Source organism: Cydia fagiglandana, chromosome 17 (assembly GCF_963556715.1).
Source record: "Cydia fagiglandana chromosome 17, ilCydFagi1.1, whole genome shotgun sequence".
NCBI lineage: Eukaryota > Metazoa > Arthropoda > Insecta > Lepidoptera > Tortricidae > Cydia > Cydia fagiglandana.
The window spans coordinates 9,590,024-9,602,078 of NC_085948.1; the positions used below are offsets into that span (position 1 = coordinate 9,590,024).

The 12,055-nt window shown below is 35.2% G+C and overlaps 4 protein-coding genes across 7 annotated transcripts in view; 2 read left to right on the plus strand and 2 right to left on the minus strand.

Moving 5' to 3' along the window:
* The window catches only part of LOC134672441 (EF-hand domain-containing protein D2 homolog), a 34,049-nt gene extending 29,041 nt beyond the window's left edge, over positions 1-5,008 (plus strand). Inside the window, exon 3 of the mRNA XM_063530340.1 lies at positions 4,028-5,008. Within this exon, the coding sequence (XP_063386410.1) occupies positions 4,028-4,280 (253 nt within the window). The 3' untranslated portion in view covers positions 4,281-5,008. The remainder of the gene's footprint in view (positions 1-4,027) is intronic.
* LOC134672439 (uncharacterized) lies at positions 5,004-6,561 on the minus strand. Its single transcript, XM_063530338.1, has 3 exons — positions 6,384-6,561; positions 6,093-6,162; positions 5,004-5,239 (listed from the first exon to the last, which is right to left on the minus strand). Exons 1-3 carry the CDS (start codon positions 6,473-6,475, stop codon positions 5,072-5,074), a joined length of 330 nt encoding a protein of 109 aa, XP_063386408.1. The 5' UTR covers positions 6,476-6,561; the 3' UTR covers positions 5,004-5,071.
* An 811-nt stretch (positions 6,562-7,372) lies between these two features.
* On the plus strand, positions 7,373-10,879 carry LOC134672435 (DNA-binding protein RFXANK-like). Its single transcript, XM_063530332.1, has 5 exons — positions 7,373-7,642; positions 7,719-7,911; positions 8,961-9,090; positions 9,884-10,031; positions 10,666-10,879. Exons 1-5 carry the CDS (start codon positions 7,411-7,413, stop codon positions 10,713-10,715), a joined length of 753 nt encoding a protein of 250 aa, XP_063386402.1. The 5' UTR covers positions 7,373-7,410; the 3' UTR covers positions 10,716-10,879.
* Positions 10,880-10,913: 34 nt separating this feature from the next.
* Positions 10,914-12,055, minus strand: part of LOC134672425 (2-hydroxyacyl-CoA lyase 1) — a 226,440-nt gene continuing 225,298 nt past the window's right edge. For all 4 annotated transcript variants that reach the window (XM_063530314.1, XM_063530316.1, XM_063530315.1 and 1 more), the window contains one exon: positions 10,914-11,864. In XM_063530314.1, coding sequence (XP_063386384.1) covers positions 11,645-11,864 — 220 coding nt within the window. In that variant the 3' untranslated portion in view covers positions 10,914-11,644. The remainder of the gene's footprint in view (positions 11,865-12,055) is intronic.

Genomic DNA, 12,055 nt, shown 5'->3' on the forward strand with positions numbered 1-12,055 from the left:
ATTTATTTTATTTATTTTAGTTATTTTATTTATTTTATTTATTTTATTTATTTTATTTATTTTATTTATTTTATTTATTTTATTTATTTTATTTATTTTATTTATTTTATTTATTTTATTTATTTTATTTATTTTATTTATTTTATTTATTTTATTTATTTTATTTATTTTATTTATTTTATTTATTTTATTTATTTTATTTATTTTATTTATTTTATTTATTTTATTTATTTTATTTATTTTATTTATTTTATTTATTTTATTTATTTTATTTATTTTATTTATTTATTTTATTTATTTTATTTATTTTATTTATTTTATTTATTTTATTTATTTTATTTATTTTATTTATTTTATTTATTTTATTTATTTTATTTATTTTATTTATTTTATTTATTTTATTTATTTTATTTATTTTATTTATTTTATTTATTTTATTTATTTTATTTATTTTATTTATTTTATTTATTTTATTTATTTTATTTATTTTATTTATTTTATTTATTTTATTTATTTTATTTATTTTATTTATTTTATTTATTTTATTTATTTTATTTATTTTATTTATTTTATTTATTTTATTTATTTTATTTATTTTATTTATTTTATTTATTTTATTTATTTTATTTATTTTATTTATTTTATTTATTTTATTTATTTTATTTATTTTATTTATTTTATTTATTTTATTTATTTTATTTATTTTATTTATTTTATTTATTTTATTTATTTTATTTATTTTATTTATTTATTTAAATTATTTATTTATTAACATTATTTATTTTACTTATTTTATTTATTTTATTTAATTATTTTATATAATAAGATTTAAAATAAGAACACACCACACGGGTAGGTATAAAGATGAGCAAAGGAACGGCAAAAAAACTTGTTTGTGCTGGAGGCTTCATAGATCGCCCATGCCAACCTCGGTTATTCAATAACAAGTTGAATTTAAGTGGGCGTAAAGATTGCAACCGTTTGAACTAGTCAAAAACCTTATAATGAGGCAACTGAATAGACTGGGTTTTTATTTCGGTTACCGGTAACAGAGGTTAACCGTATCTGATACGGTTACCGAATCAAAGTGTTACCGTATCATACGGTTACCGTTATGGTAGGGGTTTTTACAACCGCTTCTAAAATAACCCTATGAAAAACCCCGGTTAAGGTAACCGGTTCCTGTCCCTGGCTGCAACCCTCCGGTCAATTTAAAAATGTATGTATAGGAATGTATAAGGACTGTTCATTTTATTAAGCGGACACACAAAAAAGTATAAATTAAATTTTTCTAATTCTGGAATCGCTTTATTTAGATAAATATAATAAAAACGGAAACCAACGCAAAACATTTTAATATAAATATAGTACAATATAATAACATCGGTAAGATTTTCGTACTTTTACACGGTTGCGCCGTTCAAGTGCCTGCACATCAATTTTTGACACTTTTTGACAAGTTGTAAACAACATTCGTTTGAATTCTTTCAATGTTTTAGCTTCTCATCTACCCTTTTTTAAGCGCATCTTCACATTGGTCTAGTGCCACTCGATGGAGTGGAGCTCCGGGCAATTAGATGAGTTGACTTGTTTTTGAACAAAATCAATGTTTTTCAAATTCAGTAGCTTCACTTTCTGACCAGCATAGTGGGCACTTGCCAAATCAGGCCGAAATGAAGAGATGACATTATGCGTCTGATAGACGGAAAGTACTCGTTATTAGATGCATTATTTTCTGTAAATGTCGCAACCAAAGTTCATGGCGCAAAATAGAACAAGTTTTTAAGGCCACAGGAACCAATTGCCTGCCAGACAAGGACTTTCTTCATGAATTGGTCAATTTTCATGTTACTCTCCTCGTCGAATATATGATCTTCTACAACGGCATGGTAGCATCAGGGCCATTGGTAACGTACTACAGCAACATTTTACGCATTTTCCGTTGTCCATTAAAATGCTACGAAATTTATCTTCATGTAAAATGTAGTACAGTTTGACGCTTCTTTTTTTCGATTGCTTTCGCTGCTCTGTAATTCTTTTGTCCATTTTTTTCTTTTTATGGGTCCATTTATTGTACATACTTCTTATATTTTAATCTGTGTCTACTCTAACGCCTGCTGTCTTTGGAATTTCGCGAACCGATAAGTAATTTATTGATTTTAACAGCCGCATGACAATACTTTTGTTTCTGGATTGGCCGGGCCGCTTCTGTGCCGGGATTTTGTAAAATCTTCAAGCATATGATGCTCTCCAAATGTTTTAATTATTTTATTCACGTTTAACTTGGAAAATTTGTACATATTTACGATTTTTCGCAGTGAATACTAGCCTGTGCATCCTAATTGCAGAACTAACTTGCTATGTTCCAAATTTGTTCGGTCCTTCGGGAAAAATATTAGACTATTATGGGAACAAATATGTAGCAATTGATAAATAAGGGATTGTTGATTATATTGTTATGAGCTGTACGTCAATTGATTTTAAATTCGCCGATTAAAAGAGGTGTAAGAGTGTCCGCTTAGTAAACTGAACAGTCCTTATACCTACCTACAAGTGGGCTATATTAGAAAACAGTTTGTCATAGTTCAGAGTTCCTTAGTAAACTTGACCTGAATAAGACCCAAGATGTTACGTTAAGCAGGTCACAGATAACAGCGCATATCGCTCACGTAACGGTCAAGGATCGGACCACATTTGCACATTTAGTTGTAGTTTCGTATGCGTGCTACACGCTGGCTGTCATTCGAACGCTATCACTTACCTATATACCTGACAGGGAAACTTGTTACGAATGAATAATATCGCCTATTTAAAGTATCCATTTACGTCATGGTGGCTGACCAAACTTATGTTGTTACTTGACCAAGTATTAGTACTGCAACTTCCTTGTGTGATGCTAAAAAGGCTAATATTACGCTTGTTTCATTCCTGTTTTGCTATAGGTGGAGTATTATTAAGTCCCGAATTAGGAATTATTAACATCTGTAATTTGACAGTAAAATGGTTACTTACTTACGAGTAGGTAGATCTTATCTCACGCCAAATTTCTTGCTACTTTTCGAGACAAAATATTAAAATTAAGTTTTTTTTCTATTCTTCGCATGTAGGTATCTATCTACACCAGCGTAAATTGGCTTTATACACGTATAAGTACCTACACTACACCTATTAAGTAAAATAGAGAAAGCAGTGTTTATGCGATACTTGACGTAGGTGACGTCCTGGCACCTAAGTTTAGACTTTATATAGTTATCCATGCCGTAATCGGCAACGGCGACCCTAGCTAATTACGAGCGTGAGCTCTGATATGGCAAGCAAAGCCGAACTTACTTTTAAAAACTCTATCGCAGGTGGGACAGTAAAGTTGACCAGAATTATTGTAAGTATAATTATAGGAGGGTTTCGGCCGGGATTTACGTATCTGACGTTTCGCATCAAGGTCAATGAGACGAGCGTCTTCAAAGTTCTTTACGCTCATCTTAACGCGGGAACGCCATTCTGGCCGCTGAGAAGCAAGCTCCTCCCATTTGTCAGGTGGTATACCGCAGGCAGTTAGGTGGCGCTTAAGCACATCCTTGTAACGTAGGTGCTGCCCACCTTGCTTCCGTTTACCAGCTGATAGCTGGGAGTAGAAAACGGATTTCGGTAGTCTGCAATCACTCATACGCCAAACATGCCCACACCACCTTAGCTGACCCTTCATCAAGAGCGCCTCCATGCCAGGCATCTTGCAACGACGAAGTACTTCAGTGTTGGGAACGCGATCTTGCCACTTTATATGCAGAATGGAACGTAGACAACGTAAGTGGAACGTGTCTAGCAAGCGAATGTCGCCTTTGTACAAACACCATGTTTCCGAAGCATACAAAAGAATCGGAAGAACCATGGCTTTGTACACCGACAACTTCGTCTGCAGCTTTAGATCATGCGATCCCCAGACACGATGCGTTAACCGACCGAAGGTGGACCTTCGGTTAGACTTTATAGGTACCTATTCAAAGATTAAATATTAAGGGTGGTGTTTCAGGAAAGCGCGAGCGGGCGAGCTCGAGAACAACTCCGGGCTGGAGGCGCTGGCGCGGCTCACCGAGATCGACGTCGACCAGGTCGGCGTCAACGGCGCCAAGAACTTCTTTGAGGCCAAGATTGAGGAGCTGGCTAAGACCAACAAGTTCCACGACGAAATAATCCAAGAGCAGGAGGAAAAACGAAGAGAGGCAGAAGAAAAAGCCGCCCGGAGACTCAAATTTAAGGAAAAAGCGGCCCTATTTCAACATTAACAAAACACCAAATTACTGAGCAATGTCTAGTCCGTAAGCTGTTACCATGGCTTATAACTTCGAAGATCTACAAACTATTTAACTAAGTCTTGTTTAGATGAATTTTAGATTCTATTGTATCTACACTTCTGTTGCTTTTTCAAGGTTTATGTAACTTTACTATTTACCTACAAATTGATTGTAATGATCAATTTAAATATACTATAGTTAGTCTTAAATATTTATGTATTAAGAACTGTGTAAAATTAATAAGTGTCAATGTCTATGCCTAATTAAGTTAATGTTCGGTAGTAAAAATATATATTATAAATGTTTTGATGAAAAGTATATTTATAATGTGGTATGTGTCTGCATCGCTAAACTTAAGTGGCAGTGGGCGGGGCACATTGCCCGTAGAACCGATGGCCGTTGGGGCGGAAAGGTTCTCGAGTGGCGACCACGTAAAGGCGCAGCGTGGGTAGACCCCCCACAAGGTGGACTGATGACCTGGTGAAGGTCGCGGGATGCGGGTGGCGCAAGACCCGTCATAGTGGCACTCTTTGGGGGAGGCCTATGTCCAGCAGTGGACGTCCTCTGGCTGATATGATGATGATGATGTGTTTGCATGTTGCCTTGTATGTTTACATTAGGATAGAAGATTTTTTATACTTAACTTACTTATTGATGGTTGAAAGTGATGTTTATGAATTATGTGTTAAGGTTGTTTGAATAAAACGTATAAAGTATTATTGGCTCATTTATTTGGTACTTATCCTAATAATTCAGCTTAATTATTTTCGTGATGTTTGTTTTTATTTATCTTCTTCCATAGTGGAGTTATTCCTAAACGTGTCATGTTCCTCGTAAGATTGGTTTTGATTTGAAGGATGGTTCAAGTCTATGCGCATTCGTGCAACAGGTGGTAGTTTGTCTACATCAATATGATGCATATCGGCCAGTAGTTTTGTTAAAGCGGTGTTCTGAAAGGCAAGTACAAGATGCTAATAAATGCAACAGAGTAATTTGTATTTTGTTTTACATATTCGGTTATAATGCCTATAATTAAAGGTTGTTAAAGCCTTCTCTGGAAGACTGCCTAGCTGCCTTTTAGTTGCCGAGGATGGCAAATTATCCCAATTCATATAAGCACGTATGGAGGTCCAAGGGGAGGCCTATGTTCAGCAGTGGACGTCTTATGGCTGAGATGATGATGATGATGATGATATAAGCAGGTGAATATTTGAAACATTTCCATTTCGGGGCTGGATCCTTTTTCAGTGAAGCTTTACTAGATTGTTTTACATCAACATAAGTAAAATAACTTTTATATATCAATAAATATTTTGGCCAGAAGGCACAAAACAAAATTAAAACTTAAAAAGTTAATTATATTCATACATTTTGAAAAAAATGTTTGACCTACATCCTAAAAGTAATAAATATTATGTGAAACCTGTTACAGGTTTGTCTATCCATGATTAACCAAAAAGGTGCTAGTCAGTAATATTTAGTGATTATTTCATACAAAATAGTTACCTGAATCAACAATGCTGTTATTAAGATGTTTATTTTAAACCAAGATAACACTAGTGCTTACAAAATAAATACCTACTAAACTCTTAATACTGCTAGAGATCGAAATTTGCCATGACTATGAATTGATGATTTCTATTCTATGATTCACTCACCTACGTCTGAAATATCTCATCCACAAAACTATTTTTTTTCAGTAAATTCAATTCCATTAAATATGTGTAAGTCTTATCACCATCCACACTGCTGCATGACATAATAAGCCTTAAATAAAGCAAATTATTTAAAACTAACACTTACCTTAGCAACATTTGATTCAAATTCTCCACCAGGTCTTGTTAATTGTTTGATCTCTTGTAATTCTTGAGAGCTAGAAAAGATATCATAATTATCATAATATGTCTTATAGACTTATGCCTTACCGATTAGTTACTTAAATAGTAAACAAATGGTTTCACTGAAAGAATACTGGAGAGTGCATGACTGTATTGTCAGTAGAATTCAAACATCATCAATCATGAGAAAATAATATTTACGTTGCGCGATGAAGGAATTAGCCAAGCAACAATATGCAGACAGTGGCTTACTTACATTAATTGCAGAAGATGATTTGTTGTTACCAACTCATTCAGGAGATCTTGCTGCAACTTATTTGTTAGTGCATCGGCGGACTTTATTGACATCGTGAGGATGTGTTTTATTGAGTCAATAATCTAATAAACGATCGCTTACATAAATAAAATAACAGTAAACGAACTAAACAATTGAAAACAACGTTAATCTGATCAGATTATTATTTCATTTCAATACATGGAAATAAATCGTTTGTTTTGAATTTGAACTCTTGACATTGACATTTTACGTTCTATCCATAGAGCAAGTCACTGTTATTGCCAGATAATTTTTCATAAAACCCCCCAAATAATAGCGTTATATAAAATGTAGCTGACATCAAGTAATTCTTATTTGTGATTAGGAACTATGGCTATATTCATTGTTCAAATATGTGTACAAACAAGCCATTTTTCAAAACAAGGGATCAGGATTGCTTAGTTGAGGTTTGAGAGAGCTCTGAGGGCCGAGAAAAAACGAAATAATTTAATTCAAACTTAACGATTTCTATTTGCACTAATTGACATATATAGTGTAAGTATTAATTAAGAATTTGTCTTTATTAGAAATATACAATTACTGTAATAAAATAATACTTAATTTAAGGCATATGTTGTACTATAGCAACATTATCTATCATAGACAAGAAAATATATTTTTTTCCTAGTTCCAGCCAGTGATTTTTAAAGCATCTATAGACTGACGTACCGGACTGCGACCTGTCTTGGTCACGTCTTGGTACGGTCCGAGGTTGGTCCGAGGCCTTTTCGATTGAGTGGTAAGTGTTTCACCGTATAGTATATCAGTTCAAGACGCAGCTATGAGTGAGAGCGCAAAACAGATATACGGAACGGACCAATATTGTGGTCCGGTACGTCCGTCTAAAAATATTTTTACATAGTGTAAACAATCGTTTTAAATATGTCTCAAACACGCCGAAAAAAAACTCATACTGTCAGCTGTCAATCATTTTACGTCATTGTCATTTATTATTAACAACACAAAAATGGATGAAGCTGTTTATCTAAAATACGACGGGAAAAATATTGATATCAAACAAGAAAAACAAGACAATGCCGACAGTTATAAATACGACTTCGATTCCGGAAGCCAAGACAGTAGCAAAAGTGGTAGCGGAGGCTACCAGCGATGGGCACCTAATTTGAATGGCATCAGAAAAAGTGCATTTACGCCGTACAAATCCGTTCAGTGCACTGCGTTGACTAATTTGCAACGAGGTAACTTTATTTCCTATATATTTGTAAGTTTACTTAGTTTTTCTAGAAGTTTCTAATGTTTACGTGGTGGTGGTAGGCAATACGCAGGCGCGGGTGACGGAGCTACCCCAGCCGGACAGCAGCTTCCACGCGAAGGCCGGGCGCGGCGAGATCACGCGCGAGGACGTGAAGCTGGAGCCGTACGTGGACATCACGGACGAGCACGGGCTCACGGCGCTGCACTGGGCCGCGAGCTACGGCCAACTCAACAGCTGTCAAGACCTAGTTTGGTAAGTCTTTGTCTACATGCCCTTTGTTTGTTTTCATTTGACTTAATTAAGTTATAGTTTGATGTTTGGCAATTGGAGAAATTGTGTAGAAGATGATAATTATACATTGATGCAATAACATATGATTAAATAAACAAACATAGTTCTTTTCAAACAAAGAAAGTTTTTGGCTGGTTATTGAGAAGTTTACAGTTTACATAACCCATCTAGTGGCATACCTCATAAATTTTTGAGATGTTGGAATTTCGAATTAATTTAAATTTTTATATAATAATTAATTTCAAATTTAATTCATGTGATTGTCAGGGAGCCGGTTCCTGTTACTGGAAGGGATAGTTATTTTTTTATTGAATTTTAAAACACTAAGCTTGATCTTGTAGTTAAGTTTCTTTTAGCTATTTAATTAGTAAGCAATACATATATTTTAATTTTGGCTACTACCAAAATGAACTTGAACATAAAAATTTGAATCAAGTAGCTATTAGTCATATGGGCTGCTTGAATTTCTTAAACATTTTTATCAGAAGAAGGGTTGTAGTATGATTTTTATTGCTACTTTAGGATATACATATGTATAATGTCTGTGTTAATTTATGTTAAATAAATGAATAAAATTTTATGTTAATCATATTTAAATTTGCATGCATTAGTGTTAACGCTCAGTAACCTATAAAATTCCTGCATGTATCGACTTATCTCAATAAGTGAAATGTAATATTTCTTTTGAGACAAATAAAAATATCTTTAACCCGAAATTGAAGACATTAAATTCTAAGTTACATAATTACATGATCAGATTAAAAATATTTTTTAGGGAATGGCTAAGCCTCGTCTCGAGCCAACTTGATTCGCGCGAGCCAATGTTCGATGGTTTGCCGCACGATATGGAGACGAGTTTTAACACATACTCAGTGATCATGACCAACTCAAAATTATGAAACATATCACGGTAGACCCGTTTGTGTAATTAAATATGTACAAAACGCGAGAGTTTAAAGTGTTATACAACTCAAAACTACCTGTATTTTTTAACCTACAATGTATTGCAGGAGCGGGGCTAATGTCAACATGCGTGGACCCGAAGGGGAGACAGCACTACATTTGGCTGCCGCCGGGGGACACCATGAAATTGCAAAATTTCTGTTGAATGAGGGAGCAGATGCCGATGTCCAAGATGATGTAAGTAATTAATAATGTACTTACTCAAACAGATATTTCAAAACAGTTATTTACAATTTATTTATCTTTTACTGAAATGTTAATGTCTTTTTAGGGTTCCGTACCCAAAGGGTAAAACGGGACCCTATTACTAAGACTTCGCTGTCCGTCCGTCCGTCCGTCCGTCCGGCCGTCCGTCTGTCACCAGGCTGTATCTCACGAACCGTGATAGCTAGACAGTTGAAATTTTCACAGATGATGTATTTCTGTTGCCGCTATAACAACAAATACTAAAAACAGAATAAAATAAAGATTTAAATGGGGCTCCCATACAACAAACGTGATTTTTGACCAAAGTTAAGCAACGTCGGGAGGGGTCAGTACTTGGATGGGTGACCGTTTTTTTTTTTGCTTTTTGGTTTTTTTTTTTGCATTGTGGTACGGAACCCTTCGTGCGCGAGTCCGACTCGCACTTGCCCGGTTTTTATATTAAACATAGATCAATCTTGAAATGTTTTTTGGTTTGGGTCAACTATAGTCTGTGAAGTGACTCTTTGGTTAACACATTCATTGCCACCGAGCCAAACAAGACGTCCGCGCCAGGCCACAACAATTTCGTTATTTAAAGCAGTGTAGTACCACGATCCCGACTATCGGGTCGTCCGGCCTGGGAACGGAATCATAAAATACCCGATAGTTGGGTTTTCGGCACTGAATGTGTTAAGAGTGTTACTGTTATTCTGAAAGATATTATTTGTTTAGATTAAAAATCGCCTCTAATTGTTCTCTAATCAAAGCTCCTGTTATATTTCAGTCCGGCAGCACTGCTCTGATGTACGCCGCAGCGGCAGACTTCCCCTACACCTGCAATGAGCTCCTGATCCGCGGGGCCGACCTCACTCTCACTAACGACTACGACCAAGATGCATACACCCTCAGCACCACTAACAATAGTAAACTGGGTAAGTCACTTTCATCTTTGAAATTACTTTTTGTCTACTGCCCAATGATGATACCACTATATAATAGGGACCGTGTGCGTTGGAGGGTCTGCCATCTTGTGGCCCGAATCGGAAACATATGTGCACATGTACATTGCCAGAGCAAGTGCTAACATCTACCGTTCTCGTCGGTAAATTTCCTTGTGCATAGTAGGTTATGCCATCTTGTGGGCTACATCGGAAGCATAAACGACACATTTACGCCTCGCGCCAAAAATCTGACGACTCCTATGCTGGCCTCTATAGTTCATGCACGGGGCCTATCGTATGACGTATTTACATAACAGTTATATTTTAAACCCCTTATTCATAAACGTTTACTAAAGTTGACAAGCCGATAATAATCGTTTGTCCCTTACCATCATACCGATACGTCGGAAAGGGACAAACGATTATTATCAACTCAAATGTCAACTTTAGTAAACGTTTATGAATAAGGGGGTAAGTAAGTAAACATTTTATTGTACGAAAAGAAAGAAATAATGGTTACATCAGATAAAACAAATGCGTAGTACAAAGGCGAACTTATCCCTAGGAGGGATCTTTACCAGTTACTATACTCGAGCTAATCTAACAATATTTTCTTTTGTTTCAGCACAAACTGTGATAGAAAACTTTTTAATTGGTTGTCTCAGCAAAATGTGAAGATACCAACCAGACCAAATTATGTCGGAATATCCACACAATTCATTTGCTTTAACAGTTGAATGAAGAAATACAGGGATTTAGTTTGTAACATAAATAATGTATCTATTTACTTCATTATATATACAGATCATGTTTTATGAAATAAAAGATTTTAAATTACAGCTGAAATATGATTTATTACCTCATGAATATTATAAAAATACAGCTATGGTTTTTCTTAACTTAACTAAATATACATTGCACCATTGTTCTTATCCTTAAATAAACATATTATACAAAATTTACAACCACCTTTGTGACTTATATTGCACTGTACAGAGAAAATGTATCAAAATGGCTTTATAGCATGTGATTCTAAAGTACAATATAAAATTTTTGGATTTCAATATTTAATTCTAATATCCAATTTGATAAATCGTGCATTAAATTGTATAATTACAGATACTGTTTTCATCATGCTTGCGAATGAATAGCTATCAAAGATTCATAGATCGTACTATGTGTAGTCTTAAGAAAAATTTGCGAAATTCGGAGGGCCCGATTTTTTTAGGGTTCCGTTTTTACCCTTTGGGTACGGACTATTGCTAAGACTCGGCTGTCCGTTTGTCTGTCACCAGGCTGTATCTCATGAACCGTGATAGCTAGGGAGTTGAAATTTTCACTGATGACGTATTGCTGTTGCCGCAATAACAACAAATACTAAAAACAGAATATAATAAATATTTAAGTGGGGCTCCCATACAACAAACGTGATTTTTTACCGTTATTTGCGTAATGGTACGGAACCCTTCGTGCGCAAGTCTGACTCGCACTTGGCCGGTTTTTTATTTCTTACACGTTACATATATGTAATTATGTATAGTACAATCAATGCGTCTTTGTATCTATTACAGCAGGTAGGTTAGTTATCAGTCTTCCAAGAAAGTTTACAGCTTAGACTCAGTAAGCCAGTTGAATGCCTGCGGTTTCCTGCTACTGGAGGGGTTGATGAGTATATTGATGATGCTGGGCCGGTCGGTGACGGCGGCGGCGGCCTTGATGGCCTGCTGGATCTCCGGCACCGTCCGGCACAGGTGGCCCGTCTCGCCGAACATCTCCATCATCTTCTCGTAGCGGACTTGCACGCTGAGCGCGGTTGGCGGAGTGCTGGAATAACAAGATGAATGTGAGACACTTTATAACCCAATTGCAGATGTTTTTTCGTATAAAACAGTCGGTTTTTTAAGATGATTAAACATTTAAATAACGCCACGCGGATCATGACTATATTTTTATCATATCGAGCGTAGTGATTTGCATGTAGTTCGACTTACGAAAAAGAACACCAATTGCATAAT

Bases quoted from the DNA above. Each gene is read 5' to 3' on its own strand.
- LOC134672439 (XM_063530338.1), bottom strand. From the start codon at position 6,475: ATGTCAATAAAGTCCGCCGATGCACTAACAAATAAGTTGCAGCAAGAT. The intron at 6,163-6,383 runs GTAAGTAAGCCA...TATCTTTTCTAG, and splicing joins AATCATCTTCTGCAATTAAT to CTCTCAAGAATTACAAGAGA. The intron at 5,240-6,092 runs GTAAGTGTTAGT...CTTGCCTTTCAG, and splicing joins TTGAATCAAATGTTGCTAAG to AACACCGCTTTAACAAAACT.
- LOC134672435 (XM_063530332.1), top strand. From the start codon at position 7,411: ATGGATGAAGCTGTTTATCTAAAATACGACGGGAAAAATATTGATATC. The intron at 7,643-7,718 runs GTAACTTTATTT...TGGTGGTGGTAG, and splicing joins GTTGACTAATTTGCAACGAG to GCAATACGCAGGCGCGGGTG. The intron at 9,091-9,883 runs GTAAGTAATTAA...GTTATATTTCAG, and splicing joins ATGCCGATGTCCAAGATGAT to TCCGGCAGCACTGCTCTGAT.